Source organism: Betta splendens, chromosome 17 (assembly GCF_900634795.4).
Source record: "Betta splendens chromosome 17, fBetSpl5.4, whole genome shotgun sequence".
NCBI lineage: Eukaryota > Metazoa > Chordata > Actinopteri > Anabantiformes > Osphronemidae > Betta > Betta splendens.
In genome coordinates this window covers 9,906,709-9,933,591 of record NC_040897.2, presented here as the reverse complement: position 1 = coordinate 9,933,591, position 26,883 = coordinate 9,906,709, and the positions used below count along the sequence as shown (strand labels likewise).

Below are 26,883 nucleotides of genomic sequence, written 5' to 3'. Positions count from 1 at the left end.
ATTTGCTGAACCCTGTGGGGTTGGGCCAAATCTGGAATCTGAGTGCGCTGCTCGCGGTTTACTGAGAATGCAAATCCAGTCTGCACGGGATGTAAATGACCAGTGTTACGAGCATAAAGGTAGCAGTGCAGTGCGTGGGTAAACCTTACTTTTTACTCATAAAATGCTATCTGATCTTATATATAAACAAATAACATTACTGCAGTGCAGAGGTGATGTAATTGGTGCTTTATTTTAAATAGGCAATGTGTGTCTGGATTGTGCTCCTTCATGACAAGAACAAGAGAAGCGCTGTAAATGTTACCTGCTGGTTGTGTTCAGGGAATCCTGCATTTAAATAAACAGAACACTTACGCGACACTGTTAAACACAAGTACTGTTGCTAAACAACGTGTAAAAGTGTTCACTCAGCGTCCTCTTTAAACTAAACACTCAAATAGTGGATACACGTTTGCGTTTACAATTTTAATTCTATCATCTTAAAACAAAGTAGAACCAGTTTACAGTAAACCACTAGGCCACCCTTTAGTGGAACAACAGGATGTTGGCATCATTAAAACGTTAACATCGATTTAAAAATGTCTTCCAAAAAAGAAGCTACAGCAACAATTAAAAAAAAAAAGAAAAAGCTCACCGTTTAGCACTCGTGCCTATAGACTGGCAAAGCTTTACAGCACAAACCACCACTGACATGGTAACAAACGTGTTATGTGCCTTTTGAGTTAATACTTGGTGCCACTACTGTGCCAGGATCAGGCTTCTCTGAAGACATACTGACCCTCTGTGGTAGCAGAACGACTGATGCCTTTGAAACTGTGGATTTAGGCAAATGTAACTGGCATCTAGTTTAGAAATTATTCATAGAAACAGCAACCCAGTGTATTTAGTTGTGCAGTACAGTAACATCAGTAAAAAGCCTTTTTATTGCACATAATAATGATGCATTGGCTCAAAATAGGAAAACTAAAAACTGTGGAGCCAAAGTTCCCACAATGCTGCAGCTTTTCTGACCGTTTATTCCAGTCCTGTCTCCAAGGCGCTCACGGCTGAGCCAGAGGCGGCATGGACGCTATCGCCGAATGAATGCGAACGTGGAGCCTGTTCTCAAAGTCATAGCCAGCGTAGTCCTCCTGAAGTCAGGCAGAAAGTAAAAAAAGGTACATAAATACAACAGCAAATAAACCACAACGATAGACTATTTGAGCAACGTCGCCGACACACTCGGGTTCCAGTCAGGCACGGTAGCAGCAGGGTCCAACAAAACTACAGCTAACCGCTCAGCACCTCCTGACATCGGCTCAGGCTGCAGCAGCGAGGCCGCCAAGGTCAGGTGTCCATCCACTGTAAAAGTCAATGCTACTGCACCACAAGTTACTGTAGGTGGTGGGTCAGCAGTTAGTCTACAACAGGCACTGCAGATATGATTTATACAAGGTATTGAGGTACGAGGTATGTCTAAGATCAGGGATAGATGGGCAGAGTTACAGTAGCATTTAATTATTTGACCTGCATGATCTGATCTTCAACAAATGTTATACTAATACATTTTTTTTCTTTTTTTTTTATTTCATAATTTTACATCCCTCCTGAACCAGAAGGGAAGTATATCATCCAGCCCAAGGGCTTAGAAAATTAATTTTCCTAAAATTAACATAACAAGGTGTTTCTGCACAAAGACAGTAGGTTATTCTAGCTAAGCCATTATTTCTTCATTAGAAAAACAAATCTAAGGGAGCCGCCAGACCTGACCTGAATAAAGCAAAGGACATTAACCAAAATTAAATTGAATGAAATAAACACCCACAGTGGAAAAAGGGCATCAATTATATAATAATGTCCTCTGGATATAAACAGTTTAACAGCAATTTTTGTTTATGTTTTAAAAAACTTTTTTCAGCACCCACCAAGTTCAGCCTCCAGAAACTCTGGCTTGATGATCAGCTGACATCACTGACTTCAAGGGGGAACTAAGCAGTGAGTGTGCTGCCTACAGTGCGTACACCCTGTATGCTGATCAAGCAGCAAGTGTGTTGATCTTTCTCACATAGCAAATAAGACACATAAAAACACTGTACCTTAGCCTGAAGCATCAGCATTCGGCCCTTGGTGGCAGACTGGAAAGAGAAAATTAAATATTTGGACTGTGCCTCCCTCTCAAATAAAGAGACAAACACACACACGCACGAGGACTTACCTCTGGGGTGTTCAGCAACACACAGCCCAGTTCATAGCAAGCGTAGGGCTGCACATAGGAGTTGGTCAGACGACAAACCTCATCCCTCAAAGCCAGCTGGAAATGCTGCGGGAAGCAACAACGACTGATTAAGCGGCCGGGAGGATGTGTCTGAAAACAGGACCGGGCATCATGCAGTGACTCCGTGATTTCAGAAAATGAACAGGAAAATACCTGGATGGCATCTTTGGTGTTTTGAAGACATTTATTTATGGCTCCAAGAAGCAGGTTTTTGAGGCCTGCACATGAAACGTCATCAATCCTCCGCAGGACTAAAACCCAAGCAACACAGACTTTAGCGACGCACACCGTGAAAACGGAAGGATGAATAAAAGCGGAGCCACGTGATGACGAGCACCTTGTGTCATTGTCTGCAGCTTGGCGGTGGAACAGTTGGGCAGCGCCTTCCACAGGTAAAGTATCTCTATCACGGACAGGATGCAGAGCTCTTTGGACACACTGGGGCTCCTCAGCTTCTCAGACTGACAGAGCGTGTGCATATACACGTCACCGACTCATCTTCAGCTATGAGGCTGTACCAGACGGACAAACTGACTCACCCTCTCCATGGAGAACAGCTCAATCTGATTGTTCTTGCGTTTGAAAAGTTTCTGAACGTCCTTGAAAACGGCGAAGGCTCCCTCCAGGTCCCCTGTGGCTCCTTGGCAAACTACACAGCAGATGACACAAATCAGGAGTCACCACAAAAAAAACACCGGAGCTTTATTGTGGCGGTATTTCAGTACCTCCAGTTAAATAGGCGTAGTAGCACTGAGACCAGCGGGACTCGGACTTTAGACGCTCAAAGGCTCTGTAGGCGTCTCCGTAGTTGAGTTCGATCATGCTGCACCAGCCTGAAATATTAAACAGGGATTTTGATGCAGACCAGCAGTGAGCACGGTGCTTTGAAATATGAAAAGTGAAAACAGTACCTATTTCATATAAACACACATGCTGAATTTCCCTCTGGTCGGAGGCCAGTTCTAAGGCCTCATTGAAGGACGTCAAGGCACTGCTGATCTGGCACTAGACACACAAAGTTTGGAGCGTGAGTGAAACGCTGGAGTTTCACCCCACAGCAGAAGCGAACGACGCTTCCTCCTAACACACGTTTACCTCGAGGCGTTGGACTCTGCCTTTGAAAAACATGAAGAGGGAGGACTGCGGGTAGGTGGCCTCCCTTTGTTTGAGAATGGATTTGGCTTCTGTTAGGCCAGCCTGTGTGTCTGTGCCATCCAGAGCGAAGAAGGGCTGCACTACCGTGTGGTACCACAAGAGGGCGAGGCTGTGGGGGGGGAAGCGAAGACGCTGGGATGAGAGCTGGGCTTTCCTGCAGTCGAGTCCAAATGACGGTTCCCAGGTGGACTCTTGGCACCATCACCTCCCCTTCCCATCCTCCTGTAGCTACTGTGCGTCTCCCACGACTTTGTCACATTGTTCACAACCAAATGAGTCATGGTTCAGCTGCAAGCAGAATACAGATACGCAACCGTACTCACTCACATACTCACGTAGCTAAGGGGGCCTTCATGTCCTTACTTTCACTGGCGTATGCGAGCGCCGACAGGCCCTGGAGACGGTCGCCGGGGAAGCCCAGCAGGTTGACGATCTTCAGCAGGTTCGGCGGCACCATGGAGATGCAGAGGTGGAAGAGGCCGTAGCCGAAGCTGACCGAGCCCTTGAGCCGATCCAGGGCCTCCGGGCTGATCCGGTCCGGGCCCCGGGGCGGACCGGGCTTGGGGGACGACGAGCGGCTGCGCTCGGACGAGTCAGAGGAGGCGGACAGGGCCTGCTGCTCGGATGCTCGTCTCCGGCTGCCCTCCTGCAGCTGCGTGATGTCGCTGTAGCACTTGTTGTACATCTTCCAGGCTTTCCGGAGGATCCAGCCTCCTTTGATGTAAGCTGCGCGAGGATGCAGGGTTCATCACGTCTTTTATTCAACGCGCGGCATCGCCTGTTTGTACAGTGATAAACCAACAAATGCTCAAAGCCTTCTCACCCGACAGCTCTTGTTTGATGAAAGACAGCACTGCAAGGTAAACCTGACAGTCTGCGATGATGATCTGCCTCTGGAGTCGGTCCACCGCCGCCACCCCCGACCTCTGAGAGTGCACCTGCACACACACACACACACACACACACACACACACACACAAACACACCTCACCCTTACAGACTGCGACATGTCAGCAGGATAACATCAAAAAACGGACACGGCTGCAGACGGGAATGTACTTGAGGCCAATTGTACACAGCATCGAGTGCTGCCGAGCTTACTCACATTCCTCTTTATCTTGTTTTTAATGGTTTCGATGACTCCCATATTTTCACTCTCGCAGAGTCTCTCTGTGGCTTTGAGGTCCTCAAAGGCCATCTGCATTTTCTCCTCTTCGAACGTCATCACAGCGTTCTACAAAACAGCGGCCGGAACAACACGGCTTGTCATTGTGTGCAAGTACAGCCTTGTGTCTGGTGTGTCGGAAACTCTTTCCTTGATCATTTGAAAACCGAATGTGCTTATCAACGGGGAATTTACGATCGGCTCCGTCAGCATTTAAACAGAAAGTAAAACAGCGGCACGTTGCTCGTGAACTCACCAGAAAACTCACAAAACTGGCCCCAAAGCTCATCAAGGGACTGTGGTTCCTGAAAGAGACAATAAAAGGAGAGATCAGCAACATGTTGGAGATGGAGCAGGTTCTCACACACACACACACACACACACACACACACACAGGCTTCTTTCCACTAGCTTCTCATGCCCTATACTCCCCTCCATATGCTGATGCAAACACAACAGCAGGACGCCTGGTGCTAAACGCAATTAGTGGGAGTCGTGACATTCAGGCGTTCGTCGGGGGGTCGGGGCTCCTGGAGGCTGCCCTTCTGTGGCACCAGCACTGATGGGGCACGCAAGGCCTCTAGCAGAGTTATAATGATGCCTCGTGTCTACTAGCAGCACCGATGAACGCGTGCAGGGCATCCTGCGTCCAGGAGGTGGACTCCAGTCAGAGTGAAGGGTCGGCAGTGAAGCATTAAAACTGAATGTGGCTCTGTGCGTTTACAATCAACGTCGCAGGTTGAAGAATAAAACTCCAATTCAAGTTTGAATGGATATAAACCCGTGCGCAGGACGCCCGCATTTATTCCTTACGCTCATTCTCGTCGCAGGCGCAGCGTATGATTGTCATTACAATAAACAACTCGTCGACTGTTCACGCATCAGCAGACGCGTTCTGGGCGTGGATGTTTGCCCAGCGCAGATGAATCCCGCCGGGTCGTGACAGGGCTGGGGACCGGGTCGGCGTCAGTCACGCCCGTCGGAACCGCTCACGGCGGCAGGCAGCCCCGGTCACAGACCTGTACGCGCGGAACAGCTCGTCGCTCTCCTTGAACCCGTTGTTGAGCAGCATGTTGATCCCCTTCAGGGCCAGCTCCGCGTCGTTGATGCGCTCCGGCTTCGCCTCCTCCCCGCTCTCCGGCGCTGGTTCCGCCGGCTCCGCCATTGAGACACCCGATGCCGGCGGAGAGGAACTCAACCGAACCGACGGGAGGGAGGAGACGCGCGGCGCCGTCTGCTCAGTTTGCACGCGCTCCCCGCCTCAGCCAGTGGCGCAGTTCTGGACGAACGCGCTCAGATCCATATTCTTCAGTGAGGAGACGAACGAGCGAACCGGTTCGGACGGCTAGCGGCGATCTACACGGGTCTGCACTGTCACTGTTGTCCCGGCAGCGCTTCTGTTCCGTATTCTGCCGCCCAACCTGTGCAGACAGGAAATCTGCTGCTTTCACGTGCTCTGGGAAATGTGACGTTTCTGATCAGGCAACCGCCCACTGATTCATATTTAAATGCGTAAACGTGGGTATTAATTTTAATTTTTTCCCATACACCTTGTACGTGTTTTATAAGAAACAAATCTTTTTTTGCATGTTTAAAATTAAGTTTGTGTAAAAAATCGGACTCTTAGATCGCAAAATATGTTGTAGGACGTACGTGCACAACTTTTCTACTTTTATTTAGAACGACACAGGAGTCCGTGAAAGCATCACTAAAGTAGGCGTGGTGACGCTTTCAGATCCAGTTTAGTTTCTAAGTAACTAAAGTGAATTGTCTTTGAAATATGAAGACAAGCTGAGACAGACATGGCACTGAGAGGGATTTATAAATTTAACATTAATTAGACAGTTTACAAATCAGTGGTCACAACACAGGAATGCATGTACATACTGTATGTCCAATTATCATGCATATTTTTTCACATCACACGTTCAGAACACTTTCCAGGGCAACTCAAGCACAACTCATCTCTTGTTAAATTTACTTTCATATGGGCTAAATGGTCCCAAACGTGAGAAATCTGATTTATGAAAATTTATTCTAATGGAATTTACAAAATATCGTTTTTTTGAACACAAAAAAATTCAGCAGGTACTGATTGTTCGGTTGTGATGCAGAACATCTTCATGCATGAGGAATGCAAAATAAATTCAGACTTACAACATGTGATTCCATGTCCCGTGTGGTTACAAGGCGGAATTATACAGTACAAGCTTTAATGTGGATGTGATTAGAAAACAGCCTGGCAGCCCCTGAACGTCCCCTACACTGAGCACCGAGTGTGTTTGTGTAAACAATATTAATATAGAATAAACCTTTTAGTCCAACAACGACAAAACACCAACTAATAATATTGATGTACTGCACAATTAAGCACCATGGAAAAAATAGCTTTCTTAAAGTGCTGGGTTGCTCAAACTGCAGCCACCACCAGTGACGAGCAAACTCAGTAGCATTTGATTGTCGACAGTAAAAGGAGTGGACTGGCGGCTGCTATGTGATATATGGTTATATCACAAAATAAATACGGAAATGTTGAACAGAGCAGCAAATGTGACAAACTGTTCCGCTGAGCACGTCTCTGTTTGGACACATACTGTACACGCTCGCATTCAGACTCTCCCACTCATAATACAGGAAAGGCACGAAAATGCAGCGCCATCGCTCACGTTCTCCTGCCACGCTACAGTCGTACGCGCAAACATTCTCTGTCTTGGTAACGCATTGCACATGGTTGGCAGAGGACGTGGTCCCGCGGTTGGTTGCTGCCGCTCAGCTCGGACACTCTTTGGGGTTGACCGGCCCAAACAGGCCGGGAAGCTTCTCGAAGTAGATCGACTCCCCGTTGATCCTCATGTCCTGGATGCACCCAACGAAGGACGACGTGACGGGCAGCGTCCGTTGCACCGACATCTCTGCAGCGGGAACGTTACACTGAATGAACTGGTGTCTCTTTGCTTTTGTTTCTACAGTAAGATTCAGTAAACACTCACCAGGAATGCCACCAACATACAGAGGGCTTTTGGTCGGACTGATTGAGGATTGTGGTCCAATTTTATAATTGTCCACTGTGTCCACATGCAGCTGAATAACATTTTTCCTCTTTATCACTAGAAGACACGTAGAACAGCAGCTCATCATTCAGCTGGGTTCTAACAGGTGCTAACAGAAGTTTACTTTGTCTGTTGTGACGCAACATCGTACCTGAAATTTTATGAAATGTTCCATCACATAAAGAATCTTTGGGCTTCACTGACACCATAAATTCTCCTTTTCCATTGTTTGCTTGTGCCACCACCTGTGAGCGAGAGCAAGTTAAAACATACCAAATAACATGCAAACATCAATTCACAGTTTCTGTGAAGCATTCACACTATTTGATACTGTACAGTAGGTTTGTCTGGTTTCCGTCAGAAGCTACATTTGATGATAGGATGCGGGATCTCACCTCTCCTCTCCTCATGTAGACGCTGAGATAGTGGCCTGTGGAGGGTCCGTACTGGCTCCGGCTGAAGTTCCCCACATGCAGCAGGAGCCCAGTCAGACTCCTTGGACGGACGTTAAACAGCAGCTCAAAGCTGGAGCCCACCACGAAGGAGTCGTCTACAGAAAGCAACATGGGTAGCAGTCAATAGGCTATTATGCAAAATGTATATAACACAATGACAAATGAGTGGATTAAGTGATTTGATGGTGATGAACTCACTGATAACCGCGTGTGCTCCATTCCCTGAGAAATAGGTTCCTCTCTGTGTGGAGCCTTCAAAGCAGGGACCTGCGCCGCGGTTCGTGGCTGGATGTGACATGGGTGCACCATTCATTTTAAAATTCCGGAGACAGCCGGATATACTTTGCTTCGGAAGGGCCTTCGACTGGAAGGAAACAGCAGACACAGTCACTGTGTGTGTGTGTGTGTGTGTGTGTGTGTGTGTGTGTGTGTGTGTGTGTGTGTGTGCGTGTGCGTGTGCGTGTGTGTGTGTGTGTTTACCTTTAGCTGCTTGTGAAGGGATTGTGGTGCGCTGCCCAGGTACACAGGAGACATAAACTGCTGCATAGATGTGAGTTCAGTGCTTGTCAGCTGACCGTCCTGGGCTCTGATCCCATCTACAACCAGTCGGAACTTCTTCTTCTCCAAACTGAATATGACCTGAATCACACGTCCACCGGAAACATTAAAGTAAATGGCTCCATGTTAATATTCATATAATACGGTGCATAAGTTTGGCCTCACTGACCGAGTGCCACTTCCCGTCATTGTACTTCTCCCGGTTGAAGATCTCCTTCTGTTTGCCCACAGACAGTCTGATTCTGCCCTTGGACATGTACAAGGCAAGATGAGAGTGCCCTCCTCTGGTTGCAGCGAGGAACAGCAGGCCTTCCATGGAGCGCGTCCTGACATCCAGGGAGAAGTGTGGCCTGGAAGAGATGGAGGCAAAGATCTAAAGCCTACAGGTATTTGCAGACATCCCCATCAGGCCTGTGTGTGTGACTGGTTTCCAACCTGGGCTGCAGGACCTGCAGTGGAAGGCTGTAGCTCAGGCTGCTGACAGGACCCCCCATGCGATAGGCGTGTTGGACGGTGGCGGGCTGTGCACATGCGGATACGCTGTCGTCCGTCTGCTGCACGGCGCTGCCCTAAACCAGCACAGACACAGAGGAGACAAAGACTCAGCACCGGTTCCACGGCCGATCCATCAACCACGGCTCATGGTGTGTGTCGAATGAAGGCGTGACAGCACAGAACGCACAGGATAGTAGGTGTAACACCGGAGTCCACGGGCTTAAAGGAGGAAAAGGTTCTGGTCTGATGCTGATGTTGAGTCATGGGTGTGAACCCTGAGGGCAAGTTGAAGATCCAATCACTTATACTGAATCATTTAATCTGCTTGTTTAGGTTGAACACATGTGCTAAGTGAGGACCATTGAAGAGTTTCATTAGAGCTTCCATAATTTATGTATAAATTACATTCTAGCACAACCCTCCACACTTTTAATCAGAGGTGTGTTTGATTTCCACACATTCAGGAATTTTGTTGTCCCACTTCACACACAGGAAGAGTTGGAGCAGCTGAACACTAGAACTTAAATGCTCCCCCTCTGATGAGGGTTGGATGTCGCACACGCTTGTATAACATGTAGCGTCAGGAGAAATTCTGAGCTCATTTCAACTCAACTTTAACTTTTCATTGTTCTTCATTGCGGAGGTAAATGCATGACAGTGGTGACCAGCTTGAATCAAAGAACACATGAATTGATGAATGATGCTGCACATGCACTATGTAATGTGAGAAAGAACTTGTGTGGGTGGGGTGAGCATTAACCTAGCAGTGAATTAGTAGCATTTTTGGCATTATTGAATCTTAGGAAATGTTTCCAAACCTCATGCATGTTTTACCACGTTGTAAATCAAGTGTTTCTCAATCTCAGTGTCACTCAGATTTAATGTGACACCCCTGTAACTCCTCCCTCCCTCGGTGTGCACGACTACAAATTTATGTCATAATCACACGTGACGTGAAGCTGTAAAAATGTCACAGGCCAGAAAATGCGGAGAAACTCCACTGCGGGTCCCAAATGTCACGATTAGTCATTTAATATGATGGTGAAGGTTTAGTTTCTACTAGTCATGATCAGCCAATTTCATCTGACAGCGGTGAGTTAGAGGGAATGTGCTTGTGGGTGACTTTGAGGGAAATGGATCATTGTGAAGTTACGTCCATGGAAGAAAGAGAAGAGACATGGAATGATTTCAAGCTTCTATTTCAAGTTTCTATTTGTAGTTAAATGGATTTTTTAAATAGATTAGACAAGCATACAGCACATTGTATAAGTATTGTGATTATAAACAGTCATGCATGTTTTTATTACATGTACACATGTAAATGAATGATCTTGTGCAACAGCAACAGGACATTCTGGAGAAAAGTGCCAGTTTTTAATGCCAATGTCAGATTCTTGTCAGCGCCAGAAATTCTTAGGGCTCCTTCTTCTTCATCTCTAGAAACGAGGCAGCAAAATAAAACGTGAACAACATCAACAAGTCAGATACAGTGAACAGGACAAGGCGGACGGGTTGAGACATTACTGAATATTGACTGGGAAAGAAATGTTTGACAAGTTGTTCACATTTACAAACACATGTGATTCATGTAAAACTACCCCTCACCTTCTTCATGCTGCGGTCCAGCATCAGTTGAGCAGGAGTGTCCGCGGTGCACACGTCCAGCACCACGTCTCCAGAAGACGTGAAGGCGTCTAGGTCCTCGGGCTTGTACAGGTTTTCAGGCCTGGAGAGAGAACCGACGGCAGACGCCATGTTTGTGTTGTGCCTCGCTGTGAACAGGTGACAGCATTTCAATAACCATAGTTGGAATTCACGAGGCAGCGCTACCGTCTTGTGTAAAGGTTGGAAATGCAGCCTTTGAACGCTTCTTTTCCCAGGAGCAAGGAGCCGCCGGTGTCACCGACCGAGCCGCTGCCGCTCTGTCTCTGACCGCTGTCATCGTCATCAATAAGCATCCCGACGCTGTTTGAAGAGCCCGTCAGCGGTTATGGTCAGTGATCTATATTCACATTCACGTCAGAGGAAATCAGTGCGTTCTCATACCTTCCGCCTCTGGTGGTTACAGTCAGATAATGCCAGCGGCCATCGTGGTACTGTTTGTTGGATTTCCACACCACGCTGTTGGCGCTGGCCATCACATAGCCGTTGTCCAGCGCAAGGTTGATTCCCCTGGCCTGGAGAATATAGATCACATTAATAGTTTTAACATCTGAGAGCGTCTCCAACAAAACAGAGCCCACGAGAAATGAGTAATGAAGACTGACCAGGTCTTTGTCTGCGCTTTGGAGAATGAGCCCCTCACTCTCTGTGCTCCTGAATCCAACGGAGACGGTGACGTCTCCAGCCAGACTGAAGCCGCTGAGGTCCGCGGACAGCGAGCTCCCCAGGCTGAACTCGGCCTTACGGGAAACCTGGGCGCCAGTACACACATAAGGAACATGGTCCGGGAAACGATGCGGTTCAGCACGTTCATGCAAAAAGGCCTCACCAGAGATTCCACAGGACAACCTTTGCTGATGCCCACGCTCTCGTCGATGGCCTTGAAGTCCCTCTGCTGCTTCAGGTTGTTCATGCATCCTTTGAACGCTTGCATAGTGATGTTGAACCTGTGAGAAGTCAGCGATGCATCACGGTGAAAAGGCTGAGGGTCTATCCAACGGTGAACACGCATTTAAAAAGGGCAATGACGATCACAAACCTTTCCCTCAAGTTTAGTGGAGCTCCACCGATATAGTAATCTGTGAAAGCAGTGAGGTCGTACGGCGCGTCGGCTTTAGCCGTGTTGAGTTTGGTCACTTCGGGGTCGGTGCTGGTGCCGAGACGCGCCGAAATGTCTCGGGTGCTTTTGATAACGATCAAGATGTCCTGATTCTCGGTCAGCTGAGACAAGTAAAGAAACACATGACGTAGTATTCTTCATTTACAGTAGTTGTGTACTGATTATGGTTAAAGATCAAAAGCAAAATACTAACCGGGAATAGTTTGTTGGGGCTTCTACCTGGTATCTGAATCAAGTCACCCCGTACGACTAAGAAACCCTTTTCAATGGTCACGGTGAAGTAGTTGTTCTGAGTTAAGGAGGAAATGGTCAATCTCTTGCACAATTACATTCAAGAGATGTATAAAAACGGTATTATCAGCCACTTACCTCATTGCCCATGTATAAGAGCAGACCGTTTTCAAGGCGGGTGAAGACGGACATGCCGATGAGGAGCGTGCTGCCTGTCTTCTTTATCGTCACTCGGCCGTAGCCAGTGCCTTCAAAGTAGGACGAGTCCAATTGAGCAACATACCTGCTGCATGGAGTGTCCAAATTGACGTTCTCAGCCGTTTGGAAATTGTAGAGACTGACAAGTTTGTCGTTAAACGAGGCGAATTCAATGCAACCGTCATAGCCGGGGAAGTTGAGAGAGTCCGGTGGCTAAGGAGATGCAAAAAAGACATTTAAATACACACAGTCACGGGAATAAGGAGGTGGTACTGCTGTGTCTAAGCAGTGCAGCTTACGGTGAAGTTGCTAGGATAACCACCGACGTAGAACACCACGTCGCTGGGGCTGAGGTCCAGCAGGTTCTTGTTGTTGTCCCCTATGTTGTTGTACAGAAGCGGCTTCAGAGGACTGACCGAGGTGAAGTCTTTCGTGAGGTTCATCTGCACATCTTGGTAAATTCTAGACGATGAGGTAGGAAACAAAATCACGTTGAAAAAAAGCGGGAGTTTAAGCTGTCCAACAATAAAACAAGCTCCTCGGGCGTCGGTCTACCTGTTCAGCTCCACTCTGTCGAACCTGGACGACTGGGAGGCCGACCTGGAGATGTAGGCTGTTTTTATGGTGTACATGTTCCCGTTCAGCTTGTAGACGCCATGCAGCACGTTGCTCTTCAGGTACATGCCGATGTAGTCCTTAGTGGTCTACGAAAAAACACTCCGTGAGTGCCTGGGGAGCTAAATGAATGAATGGTACCAGACGTCAGGGCGTCACAATGCACTTACATCCCGACTGCCAAGGTACAAGACAAACACGTCTCCGCTGGTCTGCCTGCGTCTGCGTCGTCCATCTCCACCGCCTTCGGGCCTCTGTAGCGACAAGGCCAGCGACGTGTAGGCCCTCAGATCGTCCAGGTCTTGGGGCTTTCGCATCTCCACGTAGCCGTTGCCCGCGAACTTCATCGGGATCACAATCTGGACCGAGAAGTCACGAGAAGAGAGAATTAGCTAACAGGTATTAGCTAACAGGTATTAGCTAACAGGTATTGGATGAATCCAGATGTAGTGTATCTACAAAGTGGAAGCTAACCCTGTTAGCCGTGTCCCGAGCCTGTTCGATCAGCTCCTTGATGTTCTTGATGTCCTCGGTTATGTTAGTGATGAAGGAGCTCTGCGAAGTCAGGTTCTCCACCTCTGAGATCTTACTGTCCAGCTGTGGGATGGCGCTCAGCAACTTCTTCACTGCAAAGGACGGGCGTCAGCGCGCGGTAAAAACAAAGGGCCGTGCCATGCCATAAGACGCACTAACAAGGCCTCACCTGATTGGTCCACGTTGTTCAGTACGTTGGTTAGATTTGAGTCCACAGGAGTAACGCTGATCTTGTTGATCTCCTTTCTGATCTGATTCAGTTTGTCCATGGTGCCGCTGGCCGTGTCGTTGGCTGAGGCCGCCTTCCTCTTGGCGTCGTCGAGCATCTTAGCGATGTCGTCTGATTAGGGGGAAGCAAATGACATGGAAATATAAAACCTGGCTCAGGCACAGTGGGTTAACAGTGACCGGAGTCTTCCCGTCTTTTCACCTCTTTTGGTGACATTTAACTCGTTCTGTGCATCAAGCAGGTCTTTCTCCAGAGCCTTCTTCTTGTCATTGGCGTTCTTCAGGCGCCTTTTCACATCGGCTAGTTCGCCTTCAGCGCCTGGTACAGGAAACAACAGTTAACGACGGCACCCTGCAATTTCACTACCGAGAATCTGAATGGAGAGCTGGGTACCCTGAAGGTCCTTGTCCGCTTGCTTTGCGTCCTGCAGAAGGTCGTCTCCAGTCAGCTTCAGGTCTTGCGCTCGTTCTAGGAGGTTCTGCTTCTTTACGTTCTAGAAGAACAACCAACATGCTGCAGTGTTAAGACAACCTACATGCTTCTTCTTCTCCTATCGTATCATTTGTGAGGTTTCTTACGTCCAAAGCTTTGTCTGCTGCATCTTTGGCCTCTGCGGCTGCAGCCTCAGCAGCATTGATGGAATCTGTGATGTTCTTGTAGACATCGATAGCGTCTTTGGCGTTTCGCACCTCAGTGCGTCCACTCGTGTTCTTCACAGCACTGTCACACGGGACATGAAAGACATCTCATGTTACTTCAGAAGAGAGGAAGCAGCGTCTCTTTTGTACATGCAGGGTAAACCCACTTTTCGAGGTCCCTCGCCAGCTCCTCCAGGTTCCTAGCATGCTCCTCTGCCTTCACCACAATGTCCTCCTTGGCTGCCGCCTTCGAAATCTCATTCACCCTCTCGGTGAGGTCGGTCTTGGCGCCATCCAGCTGTGCTGCCAGCTGTTCATACTCCTACAGGGGAGAGGGACAGGTGAACGGATGTTATGCGGAGGCTGAGCAGCAGGAAATGCCATTGAGCTCACGCCAGCGCACAACAAGCAGAGGCACGGAACTTTATCTGGCAGGGCGCACGACAGCCTCCTGGCAGCCTCAGCGTGCCGGCATGTTCTGACACAAGACACATGATGAATACAATGAACATGCGGGCAATAACTAAAACCTACCGTTTTACTGTCGGTGAGCATTTTCACCAAATCCTCTGTTTTCTGCAGCTCATTCTCCGCCATGGACATCTGGTCCTCCACAGTCTTCTGCTCCTTCTTCAAGGCGTCGATACGTTTCTGTAGAGAGCATAAAGGTCAGGATAATTAGCTCAGCTGTGCAGTAACTGTATGGTAAAAATATAATTTAACAATGAAACCAGCCCTTATTCACTGTGGTCATCGCATCTACCTGCAGCTCCTCCATCCCCTGGGCGTTCAGTCCGTTCAGGGCGTTGGCTTGTTTCACCGAGCCCCGAGCCTCAGTGAGAGCGTCCTTCAGCTCCTTCAGCTTGGCCTCGTAATCCTTCAGTAGACCTTGAATCTTGGCCGCCGTGGCCTTGTTTTGGTCAAGCTGCTTGGTAACGTCAGCCTGGATGTGATCAAGCACTGGAATGGAAGCAGAATAAAACATAAGGCACCGATCAGCAACCTGCTTTACTTTCAACCGAGAGGGTCCGAAGCGCCGTACGTTTCTTGGCCTCGTCTCTCTCTTTCTCAGCGGCTGTCTTTTGAGGGGTGAAGTTCCTGTCCTCCATGTCCTTCACCATGCGTTGAGCTTCCTCCAGCATTTTAGTGAGGCTTTCGTTCGGACTGGCGTCCCCGCGGTCACCTGCGTGTTTCAGCCTATCCAGCAGAGCTGTAAAACACGTTCCGTCAAGTATTCAGTGGCGGTCGCGTACGGAACCAACAGGCAGACGGAGCCTCCTCTCACCTTGGATTTTCTTCAGCATATTTTGAATCTCTGTGTTCAGATCCTTAGCCCTCGCGTGGGTTTCCTCAATTTGGCCCACCGCCCTGTCAGCGTCAGCAGCCGTTCTATCAGCCTAAATAGAGACACGCGTCCACAGATCAACACACGTGGTCCAACTTCTTATTGAATGCTGATACAGAACCCATCCCCAGGCTCCAGCATTACTTTGTCTTTCAGGGAGTTGATGTCATCTGCTAGAGTGACTGTGTCCTTGCCCAGCTGGTCCACTCGGGCCTTTTGGCTGTTGATGGCATTACTGAATGCATTCACAAGAATCTGCAAAAACAAACATTTAGCTTTTTGGTTAGGTTGATAACTAGAAAGAACCTTGAACATCTGAACATGCACGAGAGCCGCTGTTAGTGTATAAATTTAAACTAAAGCAATAGATTAGTTGTATATGCCCCCCCCCCAATCCCACCTTGTGGTCATTATTTCTTCACTGAAGTGAACAGGGTTACGGGACACTTACCTTGGTGTCTGACACGGCCTTCTCCAGCTTCCTCAGCATGTCCTGGGAGGTGGAGCTGGCAGTCGCATCGTTCAGCTCAGCCTGGACTCTTTCCAGTTCATCATCCAGCTGCTCCAGATCGTGTAGTAATGTCTGGGCACAGTTATCACACTCTGCAGCAAGAAGGAGAAAAAGGTCAAATGTAATTATTTTTAAACTTTATGTCAGAGTCATGCCTCCGTCTCTGTTTTTTTTTTTACCTTGGCAGCTCTCGTCTGTGTTCGTGTCACCTGGCTCCAGTGTGTTCTTGCAAACTGCAGAATAATGTAAAAAAGTAAGTATACTGGAGCTAAAAATGTAGCATGGTCCAAGAATGAGTTCACAGTCTAACCTCCGGTCCGGGGATCACAGTTGTTACCGTTGCCGTTGCAGTTACAGGGGCGACAACTGCCCCCAGGAGTCAGCGGATCGCCATAGTAACCAGGAGCACACCTGTACATCACACAGCAGGTGTAAGGCAGAAATAATTCTGGTGTGTCCACACAGTCAACTGATTGTTCCATACCCAACTCACCTCTCACACCTTTCACCAGTGTACCCTGCCCTGCATATACACTGGATGTCCTCATAGGCCTCTCTGCAGCCTATAGCGAAGCTGCAGGTGGACAGAGAGACACTTTAGCTCCTGTGTGACACATGTTGTTCGGAGGCCGTTTTGCTTTTAAACCCACCTGTTTGTAGGTACATGGAAAGGGCACGGGCACACTTTGCAGGTCCTCTGAATGGCGTTGCCGTAGTAACCTTCTTTGCAGCGTTCACACCGTTCGCCAGCTGTGTTGAACTGACAATTCTGAAAATGACAAGATGAATTAATTTAAAGTTGTTTTTTCAGTGAAGGTTGTGTATAAGGAAAATAACTAAAATGAATTGCAAATCAAAATCAGACACCGTATGTGTATGACGAAATAAATCCTCAATCGCAGTGAGTCCAGTGAGTATACAGTGAGTATGATGCACTGCTGGGTGTGGATCCACGGGTGCATTGCACACACAGGCCCAGTCTTGAGTGTCTTGCATAACAATACCACAGCGAGCTGAGATTTTGAAACAAGTGCAATCAAGAAGTGAGAGGGGCCCCAGAGAAGGACATTAGTGAGGCATCTAAAATATTGTAGTGCTGCTGTTGTAGCAACACTGAGGGAAGACGGGCAGGGCAGCAAACGTGAGCCCGCAAATTTATCCTGAAGGTAAAAGGCCGAGACGCTCGCGCTCCAGTCAACTGAGGTGAAGTAATTACCCGTGGCTGTAGGTGTGTGTGGGTGAAACGGAGAGAGAGGGAGAGAGTCTCTTACCAGACATCTCCCACTGCTTTCATCACACACATCAGACAGACCATTACAGTCACAGGGCACGCAGCGGCCCAGGAACGACCCACTGCCCTCTCTGTAGAAACCAGGGGCGCATCTCTGAAAAACACAAGCACACATTTGAACACAGATACAGATTTGTATATTCATATATAATAATATATTTAAAACCCAGATATGAAGAGATTTATTATAACACAAGTGTATTAGAAAAGGGATGGTTTAACTGAAGACCTCAAAGCAAATCACTGAGCTACAGCCTCCTTGTTACTACAAATGTTAACACTGAAGAAATATCTCAAAAATCTCCGACTGGTGTCATATTTCAGTCTTGTTATGTGGCGGGGTTTATTATCCAACTGTCAAACTCTGAGTTTGAAAAAATATATATATAAAATATAAAAAAAAAATAGTCATCCACACAGCAATGAAGTCCACCTGAACTGGGTTTCATTAACAATTAACACCGAAGCGTTTAACACCTGCCCTTTGCTTCCAGAGATAACAGCCTTCAAACCACAGCTCAGTTTAGACAGTTTCTCTCTTTTCTCATTCTCAGACGTTTACCTTAATCTGAGCGCTGGCAGCGCTGTCGCTAGCATTGGGAAACTGAACTGCCTGCCCTCCATCTCGGCCGCCCAGTGATGGATACTGTATCCGCTGCGTCCCCTGGTCGTGAAGCGCCGGGTACTGAATCCTCTGAGCCCATCTGTCGTGATGCCTGGCGTGACGGGGCCGCTTCTCCCCGGCTCCCAGGGGCCTGTGTCCGGCGCCGCACGGCCCAAACGAGGCCCACAGCACCAGAACCAGCCGCAGAGCCCGCACGCAGCAGCGCGACATTCCGACGGTTCCTTCCGCGTGAAGCGGCGTTGCCGTTGCACTCTGCCCGGCTGCACTCAGCCTCTTAAGCGCGCGCACGCACACCCGCTCACAAAGAGGACACGCCCATGTCCCACCTGAGTCAGTCCGGCACATCGGCGCGATTGTGTGCAGGCGCGCAAGCTGGAACACGCAGGTGTTTACGTGTTCCGTCTCCCCCGTCACATATGCACACGCATATATGGAGACGTTACGTCTACTGTAGACACAGACAGACAGACGTGGGGGCACCCAGTGGCCTGAACACAGGAGAAACCCACAATCACTGCACTGTAGCACTTCTGAATGGAAGCCGCTGGATCATAAATGCAGATAAGAACAGCGGATGCAGCATATGACTGGGTGGCAAGTCAGACATCCCCAGACATCAAAGTCACGCCTGAATCACGCTCCTCAAACACACAGCAGGCATAGCTCCAGTGGGCGTGGGCGCCGTGCACTGCAGCAGCACCGAGGCCGGTTCATGAGTAACGGCCGCACCTCGCCCCGCGGGTGCGTAAAACGAGCTTCCTGTAAAACACTCCCCGGCCACGCGGGCTGCAACCTCATCCGTGGCAACAGCGCTCCCGCAAACAAGAAGAAGAGGTTCTGGGAGCGCTTTAATCTGTTGCTGCAAACGTCGTTTGAGAAGACCGAACTCGCTCAACTCAGTTTATCGGGTTTAGGTGAGCCGCACCGCCGCCGCGGATTTCTGCCGCGTGATCGCTAATGTTACATCTGCATGACTGTGCATCACATCCACCGGCCTGGGGTTCGGTTGCACGGATCAGCAGCCAGTATTTTCCAGTACATTCCGCCTGAGGCTCCTCAGCAGATGAGTTTTTCCTTCAGTACAGGGTGTGGTTCTCGTATCAGGCATGTCAGGACGCCCTAAAATATGAGAAGGTGGTCCACGTCCTCAGTCGGCACCCTGCCCCACCCTGCTACTTCAGTACCGCAGTTAAATGTTAATAAACCTGCATGTTTGTCTCCACCCGAAAAAGATTCATACTGTGTTCTTTTTTCATATTCAATATATAAATCAGAGTTCACTTGAACCTGGATGAAATATTCCATGGCCTTTTCTTTTCTCACCTCACAGGAGTCTCCCGTGTACTGATGGGGACATAGGCACTGCTCCACCGTGTTGCCGGGGCCTCCAGTCCCCGCGGCGGTGGCCTCCTCCAGGCCGACCTCCCCTAAGCTGAGCCGCTGGGTCTCCGTAAAGTACAGGGCTCGGAACCTGAGGCCCACCAGACCCGCCAGGACCACCATCAGCTCCTCTCTGGACACGGGCCTGTTGGTGACAGCATGGCGCCAGTTGCCCTGCAGGGTAAAAACCATTATAACACACTAACTTATACAGCATTAGTAGCCTGTTATATATATATATATATATATATATATATATATATATACACACACTATTCTCACCCTCCGCGGGTGGTCTCATCCACTTTCCAAGCTCGGGTCCTCTACCAGAGGCCAGGGAGCTTGAGGGTTCTGCGCAGTATCCTTGCTGTTCCTAGGACTGCACTTTTCTGGACTGAGATTTCGGATGTTTTTCCAGGGATCTGTCGTAGCCACTCCTCCAGTTTGGGGGTCACAGCCCCTAGTGCTCCGATCACCACAGGCACCACTGTGGCCTTCACCTTCCAAGCCTTCTCCAGTTCTTCTCTGAGCCCTTGGTATTTCTCTAGTTTCTCATGTTCCTTTTTCCTGATGTTGCCATCGCTTGGTATTGCCACATCCACCACTACGGCTTTCCTCTGCTCTTTATCCACCACCACAATGTCTGGTTGGTTCGCCATTACCATTCTGTCAGTCTGGATCTGGAAGTCCCACAGGATCTTGGCTCGCTCGTTCTCTGCCACCTTGGGAGGTGTTTCCCACTTTGACCTTGGGGTTTCCAGTCCATACTCCGCGCAGATGTTCCTGTATACTATGCCAGCCACTTGGTTGTGGCGTTCCATGTATGCTTTGCCTGCCAGCATCTTACACCCTGCAGTTATGTGCTGAACCGTCTCTGGGGCCTCTTTGCACAGTCTACACCTTGGGTCTTGTCTGGTGTGGTAGATCTGGGCCTCTATGGCTCTGGTGCTCAGGGCCTGCTCCTGTGCAGCCAGGATGAGTGCCTCTGTGCTGTCCTTCAGCCCAGCCCTTTCAAGCCATTGGTAGGATTTGTTGAGATCAGCCACTTCAGTTATGTTCCGGTGGTACATCCCGTGCAAGGGCTTGTCCTCCCATGATGGTCCCTCTTCCAGCATCTCATCCTCTGTTCTCCACTGCCTGAGACATTCACTCAGCACGTCATCTGTCGTGGCCTTATCCTTGATGTACTTATGGATCTTGGATGTTTCATCCTGGATAGTGGCTCTCACGCTCACTAGTCCTCGGCCTCCTTCCTTGCGGCTAGCGTACAGTCTCAGGGTGCTGGATTTGGGGTGGAACCCTCCGTGCATGGTGAGGAGCTTTCGTGTCTTAACATCTGTGGTCTGTATCTCTTCCTTTGGCCACCTTATTATTCCTGCAGGGTATCTGATCACTGGCAGAGCGTAGCTGTTTATTGCCCGGGATTTGTTCTTGCCATTGAGCTGGCTTCTTAGGACTTGCCTTACTCGTTGGAGGTATTTGGCTGTTGCCGCATTCCTTATTGCCTGTTCAAGGTTGCCGTTTGCCTGTGGTATTCCAAGGTACTTGTAATTGTCCTCAATGTCTGCTATTGTTCCTTCTGGGAGTGAGACCCCTTCTGTGTGTATTACCTTGCCTCTCTTTGTCACCATCCTCCCACATTTCTCGAGTCCGAATGACATCCCGATGTCCGAGCTGTAGATCCTGGTGGTGTGGATCAGCGAGTCGATGTCTCGCTCACTCTTGGCGTACAGCTTGATGTCATCCATGTAGAGGAGGTGACTTATGGTGGCCCCGTTCCGGAGTCGGTATCCATAGCCAGTCTTGTTTATTATTTGGCTGAGGGGGTTCAGACCTATGCAGAACAGCAGTGGGGACAGTGCATCTCCTTGGTATATGCCACATTTGATGGATACTTGGGCAAGTGGCTTCCCATTGGCTTCAAGGGTGGTTCTCCACAACCTCATCGAGTTTGCAATGAAGGCCCTTAGAGTTCTATTGATGTTGTACAGCTCCAAGCATTCAGTGATCCATGTGTGTGGCATTGAGTCATAGGCTTTCTTGTAGTCGATCCAGGCTGTGCACAGGTTGGTGTGTCGCATTCTGCAGTCTTGGGCGACTGTTCTGTCTACCAGGAGTTGGTGTTTGGCTCCTCTGGTATCCTTACCAATGCCCTTCTGTGCTTCGCTCATGTATTGACTCATGTGCCCACTTATCTTAGCTGCGATGATGCCTGACATGAGCTTCCATGTTGTGGAGAGACAGGATGGGACTGTGCCCTTTGAGGGATCCTTCATTATCAGGATCGTTCGCCCTTCGGTTAGCCATTCAGGGTGAGTCCCATCCCTTAGCAGCTGGTTCATTTGTGCTGCCAGGCGCTCATGGATTGCAGTGAGCTTCTTTAGCCAGTAGGCGTGGATCATGTCAGGGCCAGGTGCTGTCCAGTTTTTCATACCTGAGACTCTATGTTGGATGTCTGCCACTGTGATAGTCACTGGATTCTGTTCAGGGAGGTTGCTGTGGTCTTCCCTCAGATCCACCAGCCACTGTGCATCTCTGTTGTGTGATGCCTCCCTCTCCCACATACCTTTCCAGTACTGTTCAGTTTCCAGCCTTGGTGGGTCTGCTCTGTTGTTATTACCCTGCCATTGAGAGTACACTTTCGCAGGTTGTGTTGCGAACAGCCGGTTTATTCGTCTGGCTTCGTTATCTCTGGTGTATCTCTTTAGGCGGCTGGCCAAGGCTTGTAGCCTTTGCTTGGCAGTTTCGAGTGCTTCAGGTATGGTCATCTGGCTGTACCTCTCGGGCATTGGTCTTTTCATTGCACCTCTCTGGGCCTCTGTCATTTGGCTCACTTCCCTCCGAGCTGCCTTGATTTTTGCCTCCAACCTTCGTTTCCATGGTGGGTATTGTTTCTCATGGCTCCCATGGTTGCTCTTATGGCCAAGCACCTCTAGGATCACTGATGCTGAAGCGTATATCAGCTCATTGGTTTCTGTGATTGTTGTGGTAGGGATCGCTCTCAATGCTGCATTCACATCTTCCATGAGACTTTCTGATGGTACTTCACTTAGCCGTTGTAGTGGGGTTCGTGGTTGCCTGTTCAATCTCGCCATGATCTTATCTTTCAGGTCAGTCGCTGCCTCGCTCAGCGTATCTGTGCTTATTGGGGCTTCGTACCCAATTTCCGGTTGGGGAGATGGTGAAACCTCCCCTCTGACCTGGCGTCCTGGCTCCCCCTTGCCGTAGCATTTGTGTTGTATCTCGTCAATCTCAAGTTGTGATAGCAGTTGCCGTTTGTGGATGTTGGAACACTATATATATATATATATATATATATATATATATATATATATATATATATATATATATATATATATATATATATATATATATATATATATATATATATATATATATATACAGTGAACTCAAACATAGAAACCTCTGGCTCTGTACCTCCACAAGCTGGATTCTGCCCTGATACAGCCTGTCTGGAACTGGTGCTTGTGGAGACATGTGGATCAGGGTCATATTCTGGCCCTAGGGTGAAATAAAGAACAGACTGTAAACTGTGCTTCTGCCACTGGGGGGAAAAAAGTGTTTAAAAAAACGTGATAGCTCGACACACAGTTAGCAGGACGTCAGGTCTCCTGTCCAGTTGAATCATCCCCTCAGTGGGAATTCCAAAAGATTTGGACTGGTAGGTGAGGAAACCGCCATACGATGAAACCTGAAAGGAAGGAAAACCCCACATTTGTCAGCGAGTAGGAAAGAATTATTGGAAAAACTGGAATAGGGAAAAAATGAAATTATATTTCTTGTCACTAATGACTGTGATTCGTTTTTAGGGAGATTCTAAGGTTCTAAGAACTCTCACCCGGTTTCCCAAGTAGGACGCTGGTGCCACCCAGTGTAGAGTCTGAACCGAACGAGGGAGCTCCTGGACGTCTGCCACCACCGTGTTACTGGCTGTGTTGAGCACAGACTGAACCTCCTCCTGGTCAGAGCTGCCCAGGCGCCAGCCTCGCATCTCCACAAACTAACAACGGGACGAAACACAATGCGGTCACGGTGAACTTTGTGGTTTTCTATTGTGGGATTCTGCAGCATCCACAGTCCAGACCTTTCCCCTGCGCTTGACGGAGCTCTGACACTGGTCGGTGGCTCCGAAGCAGAAGCAGCTGGTGCAGCCCTGGGGATTCGATGGGTCGAAGTAGAAGGAGCCTCCTTCACAGGCGTCACATCTGACACCAGCAACATTCCTCTAATGGCATGACGAAACAATAACGGAGGCGAAGTCAAAGGAAACCCAAAAAAACAGACCGGATGTGTGAGTTGGAATGAGCGGAACCTTGCAGAGGCACCGTCCGGTGTCGGGGTGGCACACGTCGGGCGCGACGCCGCCGCGGTCGCAGTCGCACGGCACACACTCGGGGAAGCGATAGAACCCGGCGGCACAGCGCTGGCACTGCCGGCCCCCGATCCTGGGCTTGCAGCTGCACGGGGGGGCGCAGACGCGGAACACGAGGGCTCAAATGTGGTGCACACACTCAGGCCCAGAGAGGAGCCTTTTATAAATACAGTAGCATAATGCAGTGTTATGAATTCCCATCATTCCTCTGTCAACGGAGACGTCAACCGAGTGTCAGAGCTCAGAGAGGGCGATCTGTACATCAACATGACAGGGCTGGGAGCTAATCCCCTCATTAATCACGTTAAGTGCTTGGTGTCATGTTTTATTTTCTCCGTGAGAAGCTGCCGGCCTCACATTCCAGCCTCTTTTATCCCCCACCAGACTGAACGCAACCGCCCAGCATCCAGTCCTGACGAGGCCACTCTCACCTGCACTGTCCGGTGACCCGGTCGCAGTCGGGCCCCGCCCCGGTTCTGAGTCCGCCCGGGGAGCACTCACAGTCCTCGCAGCCCAGCAGCGGGTGGTAGCTGAAGGTCCGGTTCTGGCACACGTCGCAGGCCGGGGTGACGGTGTGCGGAGGGCAGATGCAGCGTCCGGTCACCTCGTCGCAGAGGCGGCGGCCGCACTCGCACGCTGCGTGAGGCGGAGGAGAGCGGGTTTTTAATCCACGGCTGTTAAATGCTGGACTTTCTCTCAAATGTGCAGATGATGAAATCTTTTAGAAACAAAAATGTTTAAGTGATTGAACTCCTTCTAGTAAAGATCCCATTAACATTGTTTAATTGAGGAGCTTTGTTGTGCGAAGAGTTTAACATCACACACTTAATCTTCTTTATGTCCTTTGTTGCTTTTACAGCTGACATGTCGACCTCCTGCTGCTTTAAATCACATATACATAAAAGGTTTAACTTTAAAAGGCCCTTTTGAATCACGCTCGTATCAGATTCAGAAACGGTACAAGACGAAGACAGATGTTCACTCACGCCTGCAGTACGGGAATCCATAGTAGCCGGTGGCGCACTTTGTGCACTGTCGGCCGATGACGTGCTGCCTGCAGAGACACTGTCCTCCAACCGGGTCGCACGTGGTCCCTGTGGAACCGGATGGGTCACAGTTGCACGGCAGAGCTCCGCCATTGTATGCGGCTACGAGGGAGCGAGCAGAGTCTCTACAGAATTGTGAAGAAGCGCTGGGGCTGAAGAGACAGAAAAATACAAGTGGGCTTATATTTATCGCCACTAGAGGGCGCTAATAACAAAAAGCTGTGTACATTCAAATAGACTGAAGCATCATTTGTTGGAAACCTACTCTATGTAGAACCCTTCTCCACTGCATTGCTGTATGAAATCTGAAGATCTATCCAGCGGCTTCTCCCTCAAGAGATCAGGGGTGTAGCTGCTATCAGGAACCAACATTATATAATCCTACACCAACAAGAAAATTACAAATATTACAATCCTACCAGAACCTCCATGAACAAATAAACAGAGACTGTTAATTGGTTTGGACACATTCTTAGTTTGATTTTATCTTAAGAAGGAAAGTGAGGCAGGCAAACAACCCAGAGCCCAACCTGCGCTGTGCCACCTTTATGGTGCAGCTTTTATAAAGCTGTTTTGGGTTGCCAGGTATAAAACAGAAGCTTCTTTGTCTTAGGATAGAGCTAATTCCTCAACCTGAGCGACTAATGCAAAAAACACAATCCTCCGAGATTTACACAAACATATTTCATATTTAAGCCTTAAAGCAACAGAGATTCAACAACAGTCAGTATAGTCCACACAATGCTTCAAATATATGTGCAGTGTCAGCTGCTGACCAGAATGAGGGTCTTTCTGGGTGGCATGACGACAGAGATGCTGGGGAGCTGCCACGAACGCTGCTCAAAGTCCAGCGCAATTCTGCCATCGGCGATCACCACCTCCCTGCAGCCCGAGACGGCCGGGCAGAAGGATGCGTTCATTGAACCTGCGCGAGAGGAGCATAGTTTGAGCTCGGCGAGGAAGAGACGCTGGCGAGCTGCACAATAATCCATATAGGGGAAAGTGTCTAAGTCCTTTGATCATCTGCTGTCAGCGAGGAATCACTCCCTTCACTGAGTAGGCTGTGTAGTCGCTGCCAGAGGAAGCACTACAGTATGTCTCCAAAAGAACATAATAAACTCTTTAACTCTGAGTGATCGGACTCACCAGGCCACTCACGCCCTGCGTCCACTCTGACCTCAACGGGGAACGAGGTATGTTCAGGCTGGCGGTAATGGACGACCACCACATACCTGCCTGGAAGGGGCACCCTGGGAGAGAAACTGATCGTTGTCTGGACAATAAAAAAGGCACAAACAGCGTCAGTGTGACGGGGTGAAAGTGTAAATCAGCGTCAGGGCAGAGGTTGCAGGGGCATGTGCACAAAGGCATGTGTGTTTATCTGACACCTGAGGGAATTTAAGCAACGTGCCGTCACTCTGAGGCTCGTCCAGCCCAGTCTGTCGCCTCCGTCTCCAGTCCTCGTTCTCCGCAGCAGTTGCCGTGGACGACAGCTGCCCATCGCGCGCGGCGTAGAAAAACCAGGCAGTGGCCGGCTTGGCAAACTGACTCAGGACACAGTGTCGACTAGAAGCATTGGAAAAGGACAAATCAATTTCACTTAAAGCCCGTTGACAGTGTGTGAAGTGTTCGTCAGCCTCTGCTGGAGCAGAAAAGGTGAGGGGTCAGTCAGAGGTCATGGCCTGTGCTAACACATTAACATCCTTTAATTATCATAATTATTTTTCTAAAAATTTCTATATGAATTGCAAATTAAGTGACTTAGACTTGTATATATGAACAGTTAAAGATAGAAGGGCTGCACACATTTAGCCTCAGGTAAAGGACTCTGTCCAGCTGACGGCACGCATGCAGTCACAGCTGCATAACAGGTGTGCATCTCCACCAGAAACAGGGATCTAGTCCAATCTTTGTGTGTGTTGTGCTATTAAAA

The 26,883-nt window shown here is 49.0% G+C and overlaps 2 protein-coding genes across 4 annotated transcripts in view; both read right to left on the bottom strand.

Moving 5' to 3' along the window:
- Positions 1–213: 213 nt before the first annotated feature.
- On the bottom strand, positions 214–6,024 carry LOC114844271 (tetratricopeptide repeat protein 39C-like). The gene is made up of 14 exons (XM_029131494.3): positions 5,594–6,024; positions 4,831–4,879; positions 4,515–4,643; positions 4,233–4,347; positions 3,745–4,135; positions 3,350–3,518; positions 3,166–3,259; positions 2,980–3,087; positions 2,794–2,903; positions 2,592–2,715; positions 2,408–2,505; positions 2,195–2,299; positions 2,076–2,114; positions 214–1,130 (listed from the first exon to the last, which is right to left on the bottom strand). The coding sequence occupies exons 1-14, from the start codon at positions 5,737–5,739 to the stop codon at positions 1,041–1,043; spliced, it is 1,767 nt and encodes a 588-aa protein (XP_028987327.1). The 5' UTR covers positions 5,740–6,024; the 3' UTR covers positions 214–1,040.
- A 353-nt stretch (positions 6,025–6,377) lies between these two features.
- LOC114844266 (laminin subunit alpha-3-like) overlaps positions 6,378–26,883 on the bottom strand; it is a 38,731-nt gene continuing 18,225 nt past the window's right edge. For 2 of the 3 annotated variants that reach the window (XM_029131482.3, XM_055503535.1), the window contains 48 exons: positions 26,339–26,516; positions 26,097–26,223; positions 25,727–25,875; positions 25,216–25,331; positions 24,891–25,102; positions 24,336–24,540; positions 23,845–23,989; positions 23,617–23,757; positions 23,371–23,532; positions 23,122–23,223; positions 22,950–23,033; positions 19,455–19,685; positions 17,487–17,600; positions 16,866–16,984; positions 16,709–16,789; positions 16,526–16,626; positions 16,395–16,448; positions 16,156–16,307; positions 15,849–15,959; positions 15,645–15,756; positions 15,402–15,569; positions 15,123–15,319; positions 14,894–15,010; positions 14,527–14,681; positions 14,300–14,441; positions 14,115–14,214; positions 13,923–14,039; positions 13,662–13,832; positions 13,433–13,584; positions 13,129–13,317; positions 12,899–13,047; positions 12,643–12,805; positions 12,284–12,556; positions 12,108–12,203; positions 11,834–12,015; positions 11,624–11,741; positions 11,400–11,546; positions 11,179–11,309; positions 10,963–11,097; positions 10,738–10,858; positions 9,073–9,206; positions 8,807–8,987; positions 8,560–8,718; positions 8,278–8,443; positions 8,020–8,174; positions 7,776–7,869; positions 7,565–7,681; positions 6,378–7,486 (listed from right to left, as the gene is read on the bottom strand). In XM_029131482.3, the coding sequence (XP_028987315.1) occupies positions 7,344–7,486; positions 7,565–7,681; positions 7,776–7,869; positions 8,020–8,174; positions 8,278–8,443; positions 8,560–8,718; positions 8,807–8,987; positions 9,073–9,206; positions 10,738–10,858; positions 10,963–11,097; positions 11,179–11,309; positions 11,400–11,546; positions 11,624–11,741; positions 11,834–12,015; positions 12,108–12,203; positions 12,284–12,556; positions 12,643–12,805; positions 12,899–13,047; positions 13,129–13,317; positions 13,433–13,584; positions 13,662–13,832; positions 13,923–14,039; positions 14,115–14,214; positions 14,300–14,441; positions 14,527–14,681; positions 14,894–15,010; positions 15,123–15,319; positions 15,402–15,569; positions 15,645–15,756; positions 15,849–15,959; positions 16,156–16,307; positions 16,395–16,448; positions 16,526–16,626; positions 16,709–16,789; positions 16,866–16,984; positions 17,487–17,600; positions 19,455–19,685; positions 22,950–23,033; positions 23,122–23,223; positions 23,371–23,532; positions 23,617–23,757; positions 23,845–23,989; positions 24,336–24,540; positions 24,891–25,102; positions 25,216–25,331; positions 25,727–25,875; positions 26,097–26,223; positions 26,339–26,516 (6,868 nt within the window). In that variant the 3' untranslated portion in view covers positions 6,378–7,343. Of the gene's footprint in view, positions 7,487–7,564; positions 7,682–7,775; positions 7,870–8,019; positions 8,175–8,277; positions 8,444–8,559; positions 8,719–8,806; positions 8,988–9,072; positions 9,207–10,315; positions 10,569–10,737; positions 10,859–10,962; positions 11,098–11,178; positions 11,310–11,399; positions 11,547–11,623; positions 11,742–11,833; positions 12,016–12,107; positions 12,204–12,283; positions 12,557–12,642; positions 12,806–12,898; positions 13,048–13,128; positions 13,318–13,432; positions 13,585–13,661; positions 13,833–13,922; positions 14,040–14,114; positions 14,215–14,299; positions 14,442–14,526; positions 14,682–14,893; positions 15,011–15,122; positions 15,320–15,401; positions 15,570–15,644; positions 15,757–15,848; positions 15,960–16,155; positions 16,308–16,394; positions 16,449–16,525; positions 16,627–16,708; positions 16,790–16,865; positions 16,985–17,486; positions 17,601–19,454; positions 19,686–22,949; positions 23,034–23,121; positions 23,224–23,370; positions 23,533–23,616; positions 23,758–23,844; positions 23,990–24,335; positions 24,541–24,890; positions 25,103–25,215; positions 25,332–25,726; positions 25,876–26,096; positions 26,224–26,338; positions 26,517–26,883 lie in introns of those variants that run through there. The other variant, XM_029131483.2, reaches the window with a different exon arrangement.

Bases quoted from the DNA above. Each gene is read 5' to 3' on its own strand.
- LOC114844271 (XM_029131494.3), bottom strand. From the start codon at position 5,739: ATGGCGGAGCCGGCGGAACCAGCGCCGGAGAGCGGGGAGGAGGCGAAG. The intron at 4,644-4,830 runs GTGAGTTCACGA...GCTGTTTTGTAG, and splicing joins CCAGTTTTGTGAGTTTTCTG to AACGCTGTGATGACGTTCGA. The intron at 2,115-2,194 runs GTAAGTCCTCGT...TTCTCTTTCCAG, and splicing joins TGTTGCTGAACACCCCAGAG to TCTGCCACCAAGGGCCGAAT.